This window comes from Gopherus evgoodei, chromosome 6 (genome assembly GCF_007399415.2).
Source record: "Gopherus evgoodei ecotype Sinaloan lineage chromosome 6, rGopEvg1_v1.p, whole genome shotgun sequence".
Classification (NCBI taxonomy): Eukaryota; Metazoa; Chordata; order Testudines; family Testudinidae; genus Gopherus; species Gopherus evgoodei.
In genome coordinates, this window is record NC_044327.1 from 65099405 (window position 1) to 65120041 (window position 20637).

Genomic DNA, 20637 nt, shown 5'->3' on the forward strand with positions numbered 1-20637 from the left:
GCAGTGGGGGAGGTCTAAGTTGGATATTAGGAAATACTATTTCACTAGGAGGGTGGTGAAGCCCTGGAATGGGTTACCTAGGGAGGTGGTGGAATCTCCATCCATGGAGGTTTTTAAGGCCTGGCTTGACAAAACCCTGGCTGGGATGATTTAGTTGGGGTTGGACTAGATGACGTCCTGAGGTCTTTTCCAACTCTGATCTTCTGTGATTGTACAGATGGGGCACTGAGGCACACACAGACTAAAGGCTAGATTTTCAAAGGTATTTAGGCACCTAGTGAGATTTTCAAATGCACTTGGAAGGTTTGGTGTTCTGGAAACCCCACTGGATATCTAGCTACATCTTTGGGTGCCTAAAAACCTTTGAAATTCTGTCCTTAAAGCACTGGCTTTGGGTGAGACAGGAAATCCATGGGTGTAAAATCCAGGTGTCTCAGGGCTAGCTCCCTATCCAGCAGACCAGCCTCTCTCTCTGCTGCATGCTGCAAAGAAGAGGACACTGACAGATGGGAGCAAAGCCAAGGCAGCCCATTCTCTGAGACTCCAGCAAATGGTCCCAGGATGGATGTCACGGTTGACAGCATGAAAAGCAGCACAGAGGTTAATAATGATGGAGAATGAGAGTCAGATGAGAAGAGGCCAATTAACTTCCAAAGGGTTGCAGGTTCTGCCCCATGCTGGGTTGTACAGCAATGGCTGCAGTGCAATTTTACATTTTAACTGAAAACCATTTTGTTCAGTCATTTTTTGTTCTGAGTTTGAGAAAAAGGAGGAATGAGAGAGTGTCATATAAGTATCAGATGTGAAAATGCCTCAAATTCTTAGGGTTTCAGCTGTATTCAGGCAAATTCCAGAATGAAGAACAAAAACTGCATCCACAGAGTCCTTATAAAGTCAGTGATTATTGTCATTATTCACTGGGCACCATTTGTTTGCTCAGCATTGTTCAGAATATGCCAGAAAATCCAGTCCCTGAGCCAATGCATATAAGATGTGTAACTCTGGATAAGATGGCTCAGATATTTAAGTATATCATAGAATATCAGGGTTGGAAGGGACCTCAGGAGGTCATCTAGTCCAACCCCCTGCTCAAAGCAGGACCAATCCCCAGATCCTTAAATGACCCCCTCAAGGCTTGAACTCACAACCCTGGGTTTAGCAGGCCAATGCTCCAAACCGCTGAGCTATCTCTCTCCCTCCCAAGTGTGTAGTTATTGACCACACATGTTATCACATGTTCACTGTGATATTTATATCTGTGAGTGGAGGTACTGATGGCAATAGAAGTTTTACTTGGTTAAAGACTAGAAGATTTGACCCTCCAACTTTCTTTCTAAAGGAAGAGCTGTCCAGAGCTCCTCTGCCTGTTTATTTTTCTTTCCTGCCTGCAGTGGTCCTGATATAGCTCAGAAGTCTGTTTTTTTCCTTAGCTTTAAAATATGGAATTTTCTTGGTGTTTGGTTTTAAATATCCTCCTGTGAGAACTGCAACTCAATCACTGTAGTGTTGTGTTTAAGAGCCTTCTGGAAAGTAACTAGCCTTTAAACAGAAGTAAAAGCAGTGTTGCCAACTCTCATGATTTTTTGTCATGTGTCTCATGATGATTGTTTTTCTTAAAGCCCCAGATCCTGGAGTTGAGTGGATATGTGATGAATTCAGCCTTCATTCTTAAAGAAAAATGAAGTTTCTAGTCCTTGTGGCTGTGCAGAAAGCTTCGAAATGTGATCCAAGTACACCCAAAAGGCTCAAAAAGCAGAAGGCAAATTAAAAGAACCCCAAAACTGTTATTTGTACATAATATCATGATTTTAAAGCCAAATCTCATGATTTTTGCTGAGTCTGATTCATGATTTTTGAACATTTGGGATTGGCAATACTGTAAAAGTGACTTGAAAGTGTCAGTTTCACTCCAGTTTAAGATTTGTTTCTAGTCTGTTTGTAGTGAGGTAACACACCTCAAGAGTCCCAGGCAGGTGCAGTATAAACTCATAGGGCGTTGCCCTAGTAGAACGTTTCCAAAGTTAAATGATCTAGTCCAAGTTTGAAGAACTGCAAAAAAGTGATAAAAGTAATCTAGATTTTTCTATAATTGTTTCAATTGTTGTATTCAAGAGTTAGTAACAAAGAATATACATTAACATTTTAAACCTAACCAGTGTTCCTTAAGTGACTTGACATAAGATGTGAGAATATGTTAGTATTACATCTGAGTGGGTCTAATTTATTAAATCCTCTTTTTTTTACATAGGAATTAAATATAGTGCTCCTATTAGCTAATTTCTATGTTATCTGCAAAAAAAAAAAAAAACCCTAGAGTTTTCAGGTGACTAAGTAGCCCTTGGAATCACGGTTAAAGTTGCACACACGCACCAGCCACCAAATTCTGAAATGGCGCCCCGACCTAGGAACCATGTAGCAGTACAGCCAGCCCAGAGGGGAAATGGGAGAAGTGTAAATCAAATAAAATAGATGTGTATATAAAGTTTAGTAACTGAAAGAACCTAAGTAGGGTGAAGTTAATGGAATTCACAATAAAGCTCAAAATGTCAGTGCAATTAAAAAAAATACATTTGATCAGTTTGGACTGAAAAAAAGACGGTTACTCACCTTTGTAACTGTTGTTCTTCGAGATGTGTTGCTCATATCCATTCCAGTTAGGTGTACGCGCCGCGCGTGCACATTCGTCGGAAAACTTTTACCCTAGCAACTCAGTGGGCCGGCAGGTCGCCCCCTAGAGTGGCGCCACCATGGCGCTCCATATATACTCCTGCCGGCCCACCCGCTCCTCAGTTCCTTCTTGCCGGCTACTCCGACAGTGGGGAAGGAGGGCGGGTGCGGAATGGATATGAGCAACACATCTCGAAGAACAACAGTTACAAAGGTGAGTAACCGTCTTTTCTTCTTCGAGTGATTGCTCATATCCATTCCAGTTAGGTGAATCCCAAGCCTTACAAAGGCGGTGGGGTCGGAGTGAAATGTGGCAGAATAAAACTGCTGAGCCAGAGGCTACAGCCTCTCTTGACTGCTGAACCAGGGCATACTGCGAAGCAAAGGTATGGACCGAAGACCAATGGAGCTTCGCGACAGATCTCGTGGGTAGAAACACGAGCCAGCAAGGCGGCAGATGAAGCCTGAGCGCTGGTAGAATGCACAGTGATGTGGCTTAGGGAAATATGAGCCAAATCATAACAAGTGGGGATGTCCGCCATCACCCAAGAGGAGATCCTCCGAGAGGAAAACAAGCAAGCCCTCCCTTTGGCCCGCTACCGGGCAGAGCTGGGGGCACCTTAGGAAATGATTCTGTCAATATAATGCGAGCACTCCACAGATGTCCAAGGAGTGCAACGGTTATGCCCATTGCGTTGAGCTGTGGGTAACATGAAAGGCCAAAACACCTTAGGGAGGAAAGCCGGGTGCGGTCATAACTGCACCTTGTCTTTGTGGAACCTAGTGTACGGCGGAACCCCCGTAAGAGCTCTGATCTCAGAGACCCGTCTGGCCAAGACTAGGTTGAGGTCCCAGGGCGGGGCTGGGCGGTGCACCCGAGGGTGCAAGCGCTCCAAGCCCTTGAGGGGCCTCGAACCCATAGAGCGTGGGACACTGAACGTCCATCTTAGCCTGCTGGAAGGTAGAGATGGCTGCCGAGAGTATCCTCAGCGATGATACCGCCAGGTCCTGCCGCTGAAGGCCAGAGGCAGGCCAAATAGAGGGGATCGAGACCTCAGCAGGAGCAAGATCGAGCGTATTGCAGCTGTAAAAGAAACGCTTCCACCTGGCCCGGTACGTTGACCAGGTGGAAGGCTGCCTGTCACCCCGACTCAGGTACGCAGCAGCCACCGTGAGGCGAAGAGGCTGCAGGTCCGAGTGACGAAGCCTGTCGTTGCCCTGAGTGATGAGGTCTGGGCTGACAGGCCGAGCAACGTGGTATGCCAGTGCTGCCTGGACCACTCTGGAGTGATCATGATGATGCGCGCTCTGCCCCTGCGGAGTTCGAGCAGGACCTAATGAACCAGTGGGAACAGTGGGAAGGCATAATGCAGTTGGCCTTTCCACGACATCAGGAATGCGTCCAAGAGCGATTCCGAGGAGAGACCTTGGAAGGAGCAGAACACCTGGCATTTCCTGCTCTCGCGGTGAGCGAACAGGTCTGTGTGAGGAAACATCTCCACTTCCGGAAAGCGGGACGCCTCACATGGGGCAGAGTGATCACTCGTAAGACAGGAAAGACCTGCTGAGTCAAAGAGGTAAGACGTTCCGAACGCCTGGGAGAAAGGACGTCGCCAGCTCCATCGAGTGGGCCATGCAAAAGACCCGGAAATGGATGGCCTCCTGACAAAAAATGGGGGGAGGACTATGTCCCCCCTGAATACTTATGAAGCACCTGGCCATTGTGTTGGCTGTAAACACCGAGATACAACGGCCTCGCAGCTGCCGCTGGAACCCCTGGCATGCCAGGCGGACTACTCTCATTTTTGGAGCATTAATGAGGAATGCCAGCTCCCTAGAAGACCAAAGGCCTTAAGCTCGGAGGTGACCATGAGCACTCGAGCAGAGAGATGATGCGTCCGCCGTCAGGGGCAGTGAGGGCTGGGGCGGATGAAACCGCATCCCTGTCCACACCAAGGAGGAAGTTAGCCACCACTCTAGGGAGCCTAAGGCGTCCGAGGGAACGGTAACTACCATGACCATTGGCTCCCTGTCCAAGCGGTACGCCGAGGTGGCCGGACTTGGAGAGGACGGAGGCGGAGCTTGGCGTGTTTGGTTACAAACTTGCGGGCAACCATGGACCCAGGAGACTGAGACAAGAACGAGTTGAGGTCGTTGGGAAAGCCTTCAGACCTCAGATGATTGTAGCCATAGCCTAAAACCGCAGTTGTGATAAGCAGGCTCCAGCTAGGTAGGAGACCAGGATAGCCCCTAGGAAGCCCAACCTCTGCGTGGGAACCAGAGTGGATTGCTCTATAGTAAACCGCAGGCCTTGACCTGTGAATAAGACCATGGCGATGTCCACGGGCTGAGTGGTTTGTGTCTCAGAGTCTCCTCGGATAAGCGAATCGTCCAGATACGGAAAAACGCATATCCGACATCAGCGACGGTAGGCGGCGACTATGGCCGGAAACCGGGAGTATTGACAGTCGGCTATAGAGCGGAGGCATCTCCCGTGCGGAGGGAAGATGGCATTGCGAAAGTACGCGTCCTTCATATCCAGGGCGGCATAGTAGCCCCCAGGAGGCAAGGATGGAATAATGGTTCCCAGGGATACCATGCAGAACTTCAACCTTATCCTAAACCGGTTGAGTCCATGCAGGACCAGGGAGGTCTGAGACCTGTGTTCGAGTGGGGGACTAGGGCATAACGGGAGAAAACCCCTTGCCCCTTTCGCCCGCTGAAGGGGGACAGGGCTGGAGCAAATTAAAGGTGGTACCTATGCTCCATCGTGCGCAGGACCCAGCGATCTGAAAGTAACTGGGGCCATGCCAGGAGAAAGCGGGATTGAGATCCCGTCCTGCGACTGGTACACCGCCCTCAGGCGAACCTTGGAAGGACCGTCTTTGGTCCCAGTGGTAATTGCAAAGGACCTTGACTTTGGCTCTTTAGGGGTCCTGACGTTTGTCTGCGACCACCTTGGCCTTGCCGTTTGCCAGAGTTCTGCCTCTGGCTAGGCACAGAGTATGGCGGCTGGGGCCATAAAGGCTTGCGTTTGGTCGCTGGCGTATACATGCTGAGACGCATTAGGACCCTATTGTCCATCAGGCTTCGCAGTCTGGGGCTGTCTCTGCCGCGAAGATGCCTTTACCAACAAAGGGTAAATCCTGAATGGCATACTGCAGCTCCGGCCGGAGGTTTTAAAACCTGAAGCCATGAAATGCACTTCATGGCGACACCCAAGGCCAGAGTGCGGGCCGCAGAGTCTGCTGCGTCCAACGAGGCCTGGAGGGACGCTCTGGGAACCTTCTTTCCCTCGTCCTCCAAGACGGTAGCGAACTCCAGGTGGGAGTTTTGAGGGAGAAACTCCTTCACCCAGGTGCTATAATTATCGCAGCTAAGCAAGGCTTGTTGCTTTGCTACCCAGAGCTGCAGGGCCCCTGCAGAGTACACCTGGCGGCCAAGCCTGTGCATTCGCCAAGCCTCTTTCTGCTTCGGGGCTGGCGCCCGCTGGCCATCATATCAGGATCGTGGTCCTGAGCATAAAATCTGCGCATATGGGATGACACGGATGCGCGTCCGGACAGCCATGGAAGTACTAAAAGAAGGCACAGGCAGAGTCTCTGACTCACTCGGACCTTGCCCAACTCGGAGAAGGGCTACAGGAGTCAAGGTACCTGCCCCGGTGCCAGAGGTCGGAACGGTGCCGATAGCGGGTCGGCGAACGGGATACCGACCGGTGCAGCGAGTGTGACCAGTACCGAGGAAAACAGCACCGGGACTGCCAGTGGCGTCCGGTGTGCCGACAGGACGTGGAGTGTCTGCGGGACCGTGATCATGAACGGTGCCGCTCTGCTGTGCTGACAGGGGACAGTCCCCTGAAGAGACTGTATTACCCGTACCGGCGGTGCCCGGGTCAGGCAGCACTGACTCTGTCATGGCACTGAGAGCCCTCGCCGTTGGTAACATCTCCGGCGTGAAGGGAACAGCAGGCTCAACCACAGTGCGTACTGGGGAGCTGTCAGGCACCGGATTCGACGGCCCTCGTGGGACCGGGATCCACGGTACCGAGGTCATCAGAGCTCCGGTAGGTGCCGGTGCCGGGCGAACCGAGTTAGATAAGCTGTCTGGCTGCGGTGCCGTCCGCACTGAAGCAGCGGGAGTAATACGCTCAACCACGGCGCGTGCCGGGGAGCCGTCGGGCACCGGATTCGATAGCCCTTGTGGGACTGGAATCGACGGTGCCAACGTTGTCGGTGCCGGGCAAGCCGACTTAGACTAGCCCTCTGGCTGCGGTGCCGTTGGCATGGAAGCAGCCGGAGCAGGAGCTCAACCACGGCGCGTGCCGGGGAGCCGTCAGGCACCGGATTCTACGGCCCTTGCGGGACCGGGATCGACGGTGCCGACGTCATCGGTGCCGCAGCAGGTGTCGGTGTCGGGCGATCCGACGTAGACGAGCTCTCTGGCTGCGGTGCCGTTGGCACGAAGCAGCAGGAGCAATACGCTCAACCACGGCGCGTGCCGGGGAGCCGTCAGGCACCGGATTCTACGGCCCTTGTGGGACCGGGATCGACGGTGCCGACGCCATCGGTGCCGCAGCAGGTGTCGGTGCCGGGCGATCCGACGTAGACGAGCCCTCTGGCTGCGGTGCCGCTGGCACGGAAGCAGCAGGAGCAATACGCTCAACCACGGCGCGTGCCGGGGAGCCGTCAGGCACCGGATTCTACGGCCCTTGTGGGACCGGGATCGACGGTGCCGACGCCATCGGTGCCGCAGCAGGTGTCGGTGCCGGGCGATCCGACGTAGACGAGCCCTCTGGCTGCGGTGCCGCTGGCACGGAAGCAGCAGGAGCAATACGCTCAACCACGGCGCGTGCCGGGGAGCCGTCAGGCACCGGATTCTACGGCCCTTGTGGGACCGGGATCGACGGTGCCGACGCCATCGGTGCCGCAGCAGGTGTCGGTGCCGGGCGATCCGACGTAGACGAGCCCTCTGGCTGCGGTGCCGCTGGCACGGAAGCAGCAGGAGCAATACGCTCAACCACGGCGCGTGCCGGGGAGCCGTCAGGCACCGGATTCTACGGCCCTTGTGGGACCGGGATCGACGGTGCCGACGTCATCGGTGCCGTAGCAGGTGTCGGCGCCGGGCGATCCGACTTGGATGAGCTCGCTGGCACGGAAGCAGCAGGAGCAATACGCTCAACCACGGCGCGTGCCGGGGAGCCGTCAGGCACCGGATTCTACGGCCCTCGTGGGACCGGGATCGACGGTGGCGACGTCGTCAGTGCCGGGCGAGCCATCCTAGACGACCTCTCTAGCTGCGGTGCAGTTGGCACAGAAGCAGCAGGAGCAGTAAGCTCTACCACGGCGTGAGCCGGGGAGCTGCCAGGCACCGGATTTCGTGGTCCTGGGGGACTGGAATCGACGGAGCCGAAGTCATCGGTGCCTCTGCAGGTGCCGGTGCCGGGTAACGCAACTTAGGCGAGCTCTCTGGCTGCGATGCAGGTGGCACGGAAGCAGCGGGAGCAGGGGGCTCAACCACGGCGCGTGCCGGGGAGCCGCCAGGCACCAGCAGGAATCGTAGACTCTCTCGACCTCGGAAGGGAGCGGTGCCGAGTCGACATCGGTGCCGGCGACGGTCGGTGCCGAAAGGCCTTGGTAGTACCGGCGGGGTCCGGTGCCGAGGCGCTTCTGCCCGCCGCTTGAATATCGCTCGGCGCCCAAGGTGGAGGGGTAAGTGAAAGTCCCGCACCTTTTTGTTCTCGGCTTAAAAACCTTGCAAATGGGGCACTTATCTGCCCTGAGGCACTTCAAACAGGAGTCATGTAGATCTCTCTTCGGCCGCGGCTTCTGGCAGGCCGGGCCCCTTTTAAAACCCGGTGAGCCATGCATGGCTCCGGCACTGGGCTCATGGAAGGGGCTACTTCCTGAACCCCGCTAACTAAACTAACCATGTTAGCAAAGAAAACCCGTATAACCATACAAATATATATATAAAAGGGTTATAACTGCATAATTATATACGAGAAAACGAGTAGCTAGGGAAGTGGAGGTCAGCTAAGCCGCGCTCCACTGTTCCAACGACCGACACGGGCGGTAAGAAGGAACTGAGGAGCGGGTGGGCCGGCAGGAGTATATATGGAGCGCCATGGTGGCGCCACTCTAGGGGGCGACCTGCCGGCCCACTGAGTTGCTAGGGTAAAAGTTTTCCGACGAATGTGCACGCGCGGCGCGTACACCTAACTGGAATGGATATGAGCAATCACTCGAAGAAGAAGGGACATTTACAGCAAATGGAGACTATTTTAGCGGATTTCATGGTAGGAGGTAGGCAGGCCCACAGTCAAAAGTTTTAACAAGGGATTTAATTTTACACATTCACTACAGTGTCTTTACCAGATGGCATACCTAATCTCTAGCCTTGGGTAGGTTGTCTAATATGCCTTTGAGTATTTGTGCACTGTATGAATTCATGGTTCCAGCACCTTGCGTTTAGAAATTAAAGATGCCCTTGGCAGCAAAGAACCTAAATGCAATCCTGAAGCTGCTCCAAACAGCTCTTGATACTTTATGCTGAAAAATACCCATGCTCCCTCTATAAGTCACTGCAGTGGATAATTGTATAGTCTCATTGGTAGCATGATAGCTTTGTGTGTGTAATAAACGTATGTTAAAAGAACATTATTAAATTTGCAAAGGACTCAAACGTTAAGAAATGCTAGAACTATGCAGTCTCTAATTACATGACCACATACTATTTTTTCCACAGGACCCTGCTGCATTCAGTGCACAGAATGAATGTAATGAGCACCTATTCACTATCTTGTTTTGTCCTCATTGTTCGATGTGTAGCGCTGGGTCTTATTTATTGAATGCTATTCAAACGCTGCTCTGAAGACACAGTTATTCATTTCCTTGTGGGTTTTTCAGTGGTAGTCATCACAATAGTATCTGAGTGCTTCAAAACCAGGGCTTTATCTTCACAACACCTCTGTGTGGTAAGTTGATGATATTGCCAATGGAGAGAGAGTGCTTAAGGTCAGAAGTTTCCAGTAATTTTGGGTGCCCAACTTGAGGCACCTAGTACTTGATTTTTAAGAGTACTTTCCATTCTATAGCACTTTGTATGTTCAAAGCACAGCTCCCACTTCATTTGCAGCTGTGGGTATGTCTACACTACAGGATTATTACTATTTTACATAAACCGGTTTTGTAAAACAGACTGTATAAAGTCAAGTGCACGCGGCCACACTAAGCACATTAATTCGATGGTGTGCGTCCATGTACCGAGGCTAGCGTCGATTTCTGGAGCGTTGCACTGTGGGTAGCTATCCCATAGTTCCCACAGTCTCCCCCGCCCATTGGAATTCTGGGTTGAGATCGCAATGCATGATGGTGGAAAAACAGTGTTGTGCGTAATTCTGGGTAAATGTCGTGACTCAATCCTTCCTCTGTGAAAGCAATGGCAGACAATCATTTCGCACCCTTTTTCCCCTGGATTGCCCTGGCAGATGTCATAGCATGGCAACCATGGAGCCCGTTTTGCCTTGTCACTGTCACCGTATGTGTACTGGATGCTGCTGACAGAGGCGGTACTGCAGTGCTACACAGCAGCATTCATTTGCCTTTGCAAGGTAGCAGAGATGGTTACCATCCCTATTGCACCGTCTGCCATTGTAAATTGGTGATGAGATGATGGTTGTCAGTCATTTTACACCGTTGGCAACTGGAAATTGGCGATGGTGGTTATCAATCATTTTGTACCGCTTGCAATTGGAAATTGGCGATGACGGTTATCAATCATTTTGTACCGTTTGCAATTGGAAATTGGTGATGACGGTTATCAATCATTTTGTACCGTCTGCTGCTGTCATGGGTGCTCCTGACTGGTCTTGCTGAGATTGGCCAGGGGCGCGTGGACAAAAATGGGAATGACTCCCCGGGTCATTCTCTTCTTTATGTTTTGTCTAAAAATAGAGTCAGTCCTGCCTAGAATATGGGGCAAGTCTACTAGAGAGCCAGAGAGCACAGCCGCTCCGAGTCAGAGCCGCTGAGATCCCACAGAAATGATGAGTCCATGCCATTCTAGGGAGTGCCCCTGCAATAATCCCACCAGTTGCTTCCCTCCTTCCACACCCCTCCTGGGCTACTGTGGCAATGTCCCCCCATTTGTGTGATGAAGTAATAAAGAATGCAGGAATAAGAAACACTGACTTTTTAGTGAGATAAAAAGAGGGGGAGGCAGCCTCCAGCTGCAATGATAGTCCAGGCAGGACAGTAAAGGATGAGGGGGGAGAGGAGCGCAGCCTCCCGCTGCTAAGATAGTCCAGGGAGTACAGATCTTTTCTTTAGACACGAAATGGTGGGGGGCTGATGGAGCTCAGGCTCCAGCTGCTATGATGAGGACAGTTACCAAGTATTTTGTACCATCTGCCAGGAATGACAGGGAGTCATTCCCATTTTTACCCAAGCGCCCCCAGCCAACCTCACCAAGGCCAGCCAGGAGCACTCACGGGATGATGACGGTTTTCCACCATTTTGTACCATCTGCCATCAGGAAAGGAAGGGGAGGGGATGCTGCTGTTCAGCGCCGCAGCACCACGGCTACCAGCAGCATGCAGCAGACATACGGTGACACTGAAAAATGGCAAGAAACTATTTTTATCCCTTTTCTTTCACAGGGAGAGGGGGGGTAAATTGACAAGCTATACCCTGAACCACCTCGGACAATGTTTTTGACCCTACATGCACTGGGAGCTCAGGCAAGAATGCAAATGCTTTTCGGAGACTGCGGGGACTGTGGGATAGCTGGAGTCCTCAGTCTCCCCTCCCTCCCTCCATGAGCGTCCATTTGATTCTTTGGCTTTCCGTTATGCTTGTCATGTAGCACTGTGTTGAGTCCCTGCTGTGCCCTCTGTCTATCATAGCCTGGAGATTTTTTCAAATGCTTTGGCATTTCGTCTTCTATAACGGAGCTCTGATAGAACAGATTTATCTCCTCATGCAGCAATCAGATCCAGTATCTCCCATACGGTCCACGCTGGAGCTCTTTTTGGATTTGGGACTGCATCGCCACCTGTGCTGATCAGAGCTCCACACTGGGCAAACAGGAAATGAAATTCAAAAGTTCGCAAGGCTTTTCCTGTCTACCTGGCCAGTGCTTCCGAGTTCAGATCGCTTTCCAGAGCGGTCACAATGGTGCACTGTGGGATACTGCTCGGAGGCCAATACCGTTGATTTGCGGCCACACTAATTCTAATCTGACATGGTAATACCAATTTCAGCGCTACTCCTCTCGTCGTGGAGGAGTACAGAAACCGGTTTAAAGGGCCTGTGTGTGGACGGGTGCAGGGTTAAATCGGTTTAACACTGCTAACTTCGGTTTAAACGCGTAGTGTAGACCAGGCCTGAGATTGCTCATCACCTCTATAAATCAGATCCTGGCAATCAAGTTGAGCACCTAGAAAATGACAAACACACAACTACTGACCACTTATGAATCGTTTGGTTTCAGTGACTTGCCCAGCATCACACAGGAACGTAGGCAGAGGTAAAGGCTGGAATTCAGTACTCCATGGCAGCATTTAATTTCCGTAAAAATGAGACCCTCCTTTCTTTCCCTGCAGTATGTGACTCTGGTTGTTATTTTGGATGCTAGTGAAGTCTCCCTCTTTTATGTACTGAGTCTTCCTGCAGTTTTTTCTAATAAAGAGAATTTATAAATAAAAACAAATAATGTTTAATTAGCAAATTACTTAGTTATCCTGGGTCTGCCATGTATTTAATTTTTTATGTATATATTAACTTTAGGTTTTAACTTATCTTTATATTGGTTACTGAGTTGCCTCTTAAAAAGGGCTGGCTATAAGCTGATTCCTCGGAATCGGGCCCTGCACTTTTATATTTATTTTTTTTACTCACCCGGCGGTGGGTGGGGATCCACTCTGAGGCTTTGGCAGCGGGGAGTCTTTCTGTGCCGCAGAAGACCTGGAGCAGATCCCCCACTGCCGAAGTGCCACCAAAGCCGCGGACCGCTGTCTGATATTCAGATCGGGCCCCACCGTTCATAAAACCGGCCCTGATCTTAAATATATAGAACATTCTTCCATGCATCTCTTTTCCTAACTATGGATATTGCACATTCTGCGCTTATGTGAGAGAGATGTAGTGTGGACAAGACCATCCCCAGTGACGATCTAATGTTTGTCCATATTTCTTTTTATCCTACATTTCTAATATGCAAATTGTTACTGTTTTATTTAAAAAAAATCAATTTAACAAAAGTTTAACCTCATAAAACTAAATCCTGCACTATCAAAGTAGTATAAAAAAAGTTTTCCTCCTTTAAATCTAACAGAAGGAATTTTGTTGAATGCATTCTATATTCTTGCAAGTCCAATTTATATGGATAACTGATTTCCCCACTCCTTGTTTCCTGGTGCAGAGAGAAGAAACTGAAAGGGAGAGTGCAAGAGTTAGTGAGTGCCTTAGAGAGACTCACGAAGAGCAGTGAAATCAGACATCAGCAGTCTGCAGAGTTTGTTAATGACCTGAAAAGGGCAAACAGGTAAAAGATCTTGTAGTGAATGGATGCACACATTGACTTCTGCATTCTAGTAGTGCACTGTAATCCTCTTCTTTCCCTAATGAGTAGTTCCTACATCCTCAGCTGCTTGCAGTAGAGTCTTGAAGAATACAAGATTAGTGTTGGGGAAAGAGACTAATCCTTGTCACTGAGTGCTCCATAACCGGTGGGAGGGGGGGGGGGGATTCTATTGTGGTTAAAAATAGCATCCATTATAAAACAGTTCTCAGTTTAATATTTGTGAATTATTGCTGTTTTCATTCACCTCCTCCCTGGCCGGGCTCATGCATCTCTTCTTATCCTTTCAGATTCTCCTGTTATCAAGTTTCCTTCCATAGTCCCACTCAGTACTTTAAAATGTAGCACTGACAGTGATACAGACTGTGCTCCCATCAATAGGCTTTGATGGACTGAGGGGTTACAATTGTTGTTGGTCAACCATTCACCATCTAATTTGACACTCATGAGCCATACTTTGTGTGTTAGAGAAAGTCTTGGCCATTGAGGTGGTGGTTAAGACTTGATCTTCAACCAGCACCCATTTGGTGTCTCCTACTGAGTGAAAGGGGAGGTTGGAGAGGGCATTTGGCAACTAAATGTAATAGATTGTTGGACTTCAAAGGGACACTCTCATGCTCTATCTAGGTACTTGTATGGCCCTCATCATTATAATACCTGATCACCTCACACTCATCAGTGCATTACCTTACAGGGAAATATTATTTATCCCCATTTTATAGGTGCAGAACTGAAGCACAGAGATTAAATGAATTGCCCAGGTTCATGCCTGTGGTAGGATTTGAACAGTGGTTTCACAAGTCCCTGTCCCGTTCCCTATCCACCAGACCTTCCTCCCTGCTCCAGAACTCACCTTCCTTCTCATAAATAATGTGGCATTAAACATATATTATACTTTCATTCCTTTTTGTACTTCATTCACTGTGGAGAGACTAGACATGTCAGTGTCAGTGTCAACTTCTAGTTCTCAGGCACTAACATACTTTTGTTGATTCCCCACACTTTTGGGAAAGGCTTGGCAGGGGACAAAACCAGTAAAAAACCTCATCCATTGAACTATTTGTGATTATTATTATTTAATTAAAACATTAATGTTCCATACATCTTTTTCTTTTATTTACAATATCTAAATTTTGATCATAAACCTACCTGACAGTGTCCCCTTAACAAAACACTTTGTGATACGCACCGAGGGTCCAGTCCTAGGTGATATGCTGAGCAGCCTCTACTCATACTCACACCAAGGAGATGCGGGTGCTCAGCACCTCAAACAATTGGGCCCGCAATCCTCAGACATCATATGATAACCTGGAACTGCATAGCGCACTAGTGCAGCAAGCACATAGTGATGCATCACGATTAGATACGTTGCTTTAATGCCACAGGCATTAATAAAACACCAAAAGTTATTCTGACGTAGATATTTTCATTCACTAATTAGACCCTGTTCTCCCTGATTTGTCATTTGGGCCTCTCGGGCTTCCATTTGATATTTTTTTATTTCCTGGGAGGAACATTAGTTCTCCTTTGGCTGAGAGTTTTTATAAACAAGGTCTTGGCTTGTGAGAGAATCATTTTGTAAACCTTGAAAAAACATGTTCAAAGTTTTATATTAAATTTACAGGATGGAATCCCTTTGTCAAATTTTCAAAAGTGGCCACTGGTTTTCAGTGTCTGTTCCTAGGTGCTTAACTTGAGCTAGCTTTGTTGAATGATCTTGTATTGCTGTCTGTTTCTAACAGTAACCTTGTGGCAGCTTATGAAAAAGCAAAGAAGAAGCATCAAAACAAACTGAAGAAACTGGAGTCTCAAATGATGGCCATGGTTGAGAGACATGAGACTCAAGTGAGGATGCTCAAACAAAGAATAGCATTGCTGGAGGAGGAGAACTCAAGACCTCACACCAATGAAACTTCGCTTTAAAATAAATGATGACAATTAGTGCCATTAAAAACCAGTTTTTTTTTCCTTTACTGATTTTAGGTAGTGAACACTATTAAGGATCTGAAACATAACAGGCATAGTTCAGTCTTGTGGCTTTGTCAAGTCAAGCCAGGAGGAATGGGGAGACTATTTTGGCAAAGGATTGTTTATTGATCACTGCTTGAAACGGACAGTGTCTGAAGGTAAAGTTTCTGGTCATACCAAGGTTACATTCACAGTATATGTGATTGTCTATATACACACACATGCAGGATTATCGCCCATCCTCAAATCCTAATGGGTGGCAGTCCCTCCACACTTTTTTCATTTTAATCTTGATGCATTCCCTTGCTTTTAATTTACTACTAAAACAATGCCAAAATAGCCCTTATTCAGATGCTTTTGTATGTTTGTTTGGACACAGACTAAGCCAGTTTGATAATCTCCCAGCCCCCATGTTCTCTTTGTGCTGAAATCTTGCAGTAAGATTTGCTGTTACATCTATTGTATGTACATGTTTGGTGAGGGGAGGTGTGCAAGATGACAGCCTGGTTTGTACCCTGCACCAAACTTGCAGTTCTCGACACACAATCCAGCAGGTGTAGGAGGATAACTCCTGCTAATTCAGAGGCATTTTACCCAGGCAGCATTCCTGAACACAGCAACTAGAAAGCTCTTGCTGCAAGTCTACAATGCTGTTTTATTTCTTATGCCTTTACAGGCTGTATGTGGCCACATGCTTTCTATTTACAGTCTAGGGGCCAAGATTGGGTAGGAAGTTACAAGGAAGTTTTTGTCCTTCATGTTATATGGTAGTGCTGACAGTCAATTTAGAAAAAGTTGGATTTATTTTTCTAAAATACATTATAGACAAGGTTTTCCTCAAAGCAGCCTCTGTCAGGTGCAGAGTAATATTAGACCAGCATAATGTTCCATTCCACCTGTGTGTGACCAAGAGGCAGAAACCCTCTCTGCACTTATTTATATAAATAAGTTCCTTTTTGGTCAATATATTGTAAGGAATGTACCTATTCAAAATTAAAATAAATGCACACGAATGTGCATATACATATAGACACACACACAAAATGAGTGAGCAAATGGCTGGCTCGCTCTTACAGTGAGTAGAAGTTATATGAACACAGCCTACTGCTGGCTGTTGTAAAATTACATTTATAGGCTATTTTTTAGTAAGTTACTGTTATACTGTGTGGACTCTGTTCAAGCCAGTCTGTTTCTCATGTCATACTAGCTAGCACATGGTAAGACTGAATGGGTCTGGTGTTTTTAGTAGAGGCTGAGTGAATCAGAGAGATCAGGTTGCCACCTCTAGGAAGCAGGTGTAGTTTCAGGCATGGCACTCATCCCAGCTCCCTTGGGCCTTGTTCACAGGACTTTTGTTTTCTCACTGTCTCTGAGATTGTCTGAGCACTTAAAATAAAACAACCCACCCTCATTAGTTTAATAGTGTATCAACCTGGAGTCAGTTAACTTTGTTGTTGTTGTTATTACTACAGTGCTGATATGTTAGTATTGGTCAAGACTGAGGTGCTTTCCTTGGCAAATAGATTTTCAAAAGTCTGCTGTCATTCCCATCTGTCACACAGGAATTTGTTGGTTTTTTTTCTGTTTTGTCTTGAGTTTCCTAGACATGTTTAAAGTGATGTGAATTTCTCTCTAAAGGCTTCTTTAGCTTTTAAAGTATTTCTAAAGAGCTGTGCCTATGGTTCTCTATGCTGAGTAACGCTTGCCTAGACTAAGCCTTTGGCCTTCCTAGCTGGTATCATGCTTTGCTGCTTCTAGATGTTAAGCAGGCACAATGAGGGGATTTGCTTTCAGGTTTTTAGGGAGCAAGTTAAAAGCAGCCTTAGGTGAGATATAAACTTGAATGGTTCTTAATGTTGGTTTCCAATGCTTTCCTTTGGCAACTGCTGTCCTCTTTCCAACTCAGTGAAGGTTGAGTAGCAAATCTGAGACAACATAAGCTGCAACTATGCCAAACCTAGCCTCCTGGCTACACCAGCATAAATGAGAGAGACAGCATTACTTACAAATGAAGGGCCACCTAGTAGAGCCCTGCTACCTGACTTGCAACCACAGGGACCCAACTACATGTGTTGGGTCTGGGTCAGGTGGGAAAGCAAGCAGACCCTTAGGGAGTTAGGTTGGGAGTGGCTTTGTGCTCACAGTACACACAGCGCAGCAGCGAGGAGCAGAGTTTAAGATCAGTGCATGAAGCCCTCCCTGAACAAACCCCAAGGCAGGAGGACAGCTCGGCAGGGTTGCTGGGTCAAGTCAGAAAACAACTCGATCCTTTCAGGGTGGATGTGTGTCAGGCTTAAACATTAGGCCCAAACCAACCACTACCACCTTTTAGTTTGGGTGGGGCCAATCCTCTTTACCCACAGAACTGTATAATCTCCCACTCTGAACTGCAAATGAAGATTTTTGCAAACCCCATTATCCAAGCAATATTCATATTGATTTTCCAGTGTCTAAGTGCAGCTTTGTCCATAGAATTATTTTGCTAAGCTAGAACTGTCCTTCACTGCAGTGGAAAGCTAACTGTAGTTTGAAGATAAACATTTTTTTAACATTGACCCTGCCAATAAATAAATAAATAAATAAAATTTATTTATTTATTTATTTTGCCCACAAGTGTCCCCAACTGTGGAATTTTTTTCCTGTGTTCCATTTCCCATGATGGCTGGCTGAAAAGAGCTTGAAAGGAGGAACCCCTCTTAAACACAGCTTCTTCTGCCTTGTTTTAAAGTAGTTTCTATATTTTGGGTCCAGTCACTAAAATAAGTGTTTTGTCATGGGACTTTAGTGGAAGTAGAATCAAAGGATATGCCTGTTTATCATTGGGAAAACTTTGCTGGTGCTGAAAGAATGTGTGCAACCCTATTTAGAAATGATAGTGTGAGAGATGCACTAAGCCAGTTCCCATAGGTTCAAGGACTCTCAAACCATCAACTTTGTTACCTGCTTGAGATCAGCCCTACATTAGGCAGCAGTGTTCAAATCCTTAGGGTTAAGTCTAGATTAAGTGGCTAAATAGGTCCAAAAAATTTAGTCCCCTTACTCAGGCAAAGCTTTAGCAGGCGTTTTGGATAAGTAAAGGCTGCAGCTGCTTGCTTATACTAAAATGTCCCAATCATTTGCTTAACCCATTTAAAATATGCAGCCAAAGCTTTTGTCTGGAGCAGTTTGGATTAACTACATATCACCAGTTAGCCTCCTTGTTTATGGTTCATTAACAAAATTCTGTGTAAGCTAAAGCAATCTCCATGCTGGAAAAACGTATTGGTGCGGGAGGCAGCCACTGCTAGGGCCTGACACAAGCACTGAGGGCTGAAGTGCTTAGCTGACTTATTTATATATTTTGAAATTAAAACAAACCTATAGGCATATGGTTCAGGGGCTACAAAAGGGACACAATGGCATGGTTCACATTTCCTGGTTCCTTTGTAATTTGTGAGAGGGAAGAAAGCATGTCACTTTTCTTTTTATTCCTGCTACAGGGGTTCAGTGTTTGATCCCTCTTATTCTGCACATGTTCTTATACTGACCTCCTCACCATGGTATCTTCCATTAAGCAAAGTTACTAAGATCTGTCACTGGTAGCTAGTTCTGTCGTCCTCTCCCAAGGGAGTGTTTTAAGTTCTTTAAATGAAAATGCTGCCCTGTTTATAGATTAGAAAAGGCATGGGTGAGAGGTGCTTTGCATTTGTGATGTGCTTAACTTCTGCAGGAATTTGTTGCAGAGTTGGGCAGGCTCCCTAGAAACCATGGCTCTGGCTTTAGCTCCTGAAGCCAAGTTGTTGACCACAATCTTTAGCCATACGGAGCCCTGGTGAACAAAGGACAGATCCTGATGCAGTGTTCTGTAGGAAGCCATGCTGGAGACTCAGTAATGATGAATCAAGACAGCTGAAATTCTTCCACATGTAAGTTTGGCTATCCCAGATTGCAGGACTGTTTTTGTGATGGTTTTTCCTAGTATCAGTTTTAGGAGGCTTGCTCACAGCTGTACAACATATGACACCTGAGCTACCAACTAGTAAGACATTTGCAGCAATTGTTATAATTAAGTTGAAGTGCAAGGGATTTTAACTTCTCCAAGGAGAAAGTGAAAGGGGTTCTGTTCAGTAGAGGGTTTACTGTTTTAAATTGGGTAGAAGTTTTTATATGACCAGGCTTGCCTTGTCACTCTCCAAAATAGGGCTGAGCTGAGTAGAACCTGTCCTGTGTATAGACAATTTCATTAGGCAAGAATATTGAGCCTGAACCTTACTCGGATTTCAAAAGGGATGAGGAATGCTGTACAAGTTTTCCAGCTCATAAGGATTACATATTATTTTGTGATAGTGCCAATTTTAACCTGCCTTTTGTTTGTTTTTAGCCGATTTATTTCAAATAAATTTAAAAAATGCTATAAAGATTACAGCAAATAATCATATCAAAAGCAGCAAAGAATCCTGTGGCACCTTATAGACTAAAAAAGGTTTTGGAGCATGAGCTTTCGTAGGTGAATACCTACTTCGTCAGATGCATGGGCATGCATCTGACGAAGTTGGTATTCACCTACGAAAGCTCATGCTCCAAAACCTTTTTTAGTCTATAAGGTGCCACAAGATTCTTTGCTGCTTTTACAGATCCAGACTAACACAGCTACCCCTCTGATACTTGACAATCATATCAAAGTGATTAAAGGTAACCTACTCAACATTTCTTCCATGATGTTGATGAACAAGACAGTATTTGCTTTGTCACAACCTCTGCCATGGAATCTTCAACAGTTAAAAGGGAGATGTTGGTACCTACAAAGTATTGCTTCATTTGTTAGTATATTAGAAAAGGGAGTGGGGATAGGACTAATAGGAAATGATTTGGTGTTAAATGGTTTAGTGCTTCTTGTAACTGATTAAAAGTAGCAGTAGCTCTAGTGCACTAGTTACAAAAATGACCACTTTAAAACAGTAAATTCCAAAAACTAATTTAATTATGCAACTGTTTACATAATACTTCAAGCTGGTTTTTGTCTTTATTTAAACTGACAAGTGTGCATTCTGTCTTCTTCAGAAGTAACTTGCATCACCTGTAGCCACTGCAACCCATCTCCCACAATTAAAAAAAAAACCTCATTTGAGTTCAATAGCTAAGAGTTAGGTTCTATTTATAAGAACCTATTCAATTCTCCTTCAGTCTCAACAGACAAGTGCAACAATGTATTATTTGTATCTTGTTCTAATGACTTTTTAAAATTGTCTGTGTGCATGAAATTTTATATTTCATATTCTGAAAAAGTACTTTTCTAACTAAAAGGTATAAAAAACCTTTACATCAGCTTGAATGTATTGTTAGTTATTAGAAAGCACATGTGACTAAGTCTGCATTAATGTCAATATTCCACTGTTTATACTGGAAGTTTTTCATTAAAAAATGTCAATTAACATTGTACTA

At 46.9% G+C, this 20637-nt stretch overlaps 1 protein-coding gene across 5 annotated transcripts in view; it reads left to right on the forward strand.

The window, feature by feature from the left end:
- MCC (MCC regulator of WNT signaling pathway) overlaps window positions 1-18555 on the forward strand; it is a 356575-nt gene extending 338020 nt beyond the window's left edge. For all 5 annotated transcript variants that reach the window (XM_030566225.1, XM_030566223.1, XM_030566224.1 and 2 more), the window contains 2 exons: window positions 13090-13212; window positions 14991-18555. In XM_030566225.1, the coding sequence (XP_030422085.1) occupies window positions 13090-13212; window positions 14991-15171 (304 nt within the window). In that variant the 3' untranslated portion in view covers window positions 15172-18555. The remainder of the gene's footprint in view (window positions 1-13089; window positions 13213-14990) is intronic.
- Window positions 18556-20637: the final 2082 nt, after the last annotated feature.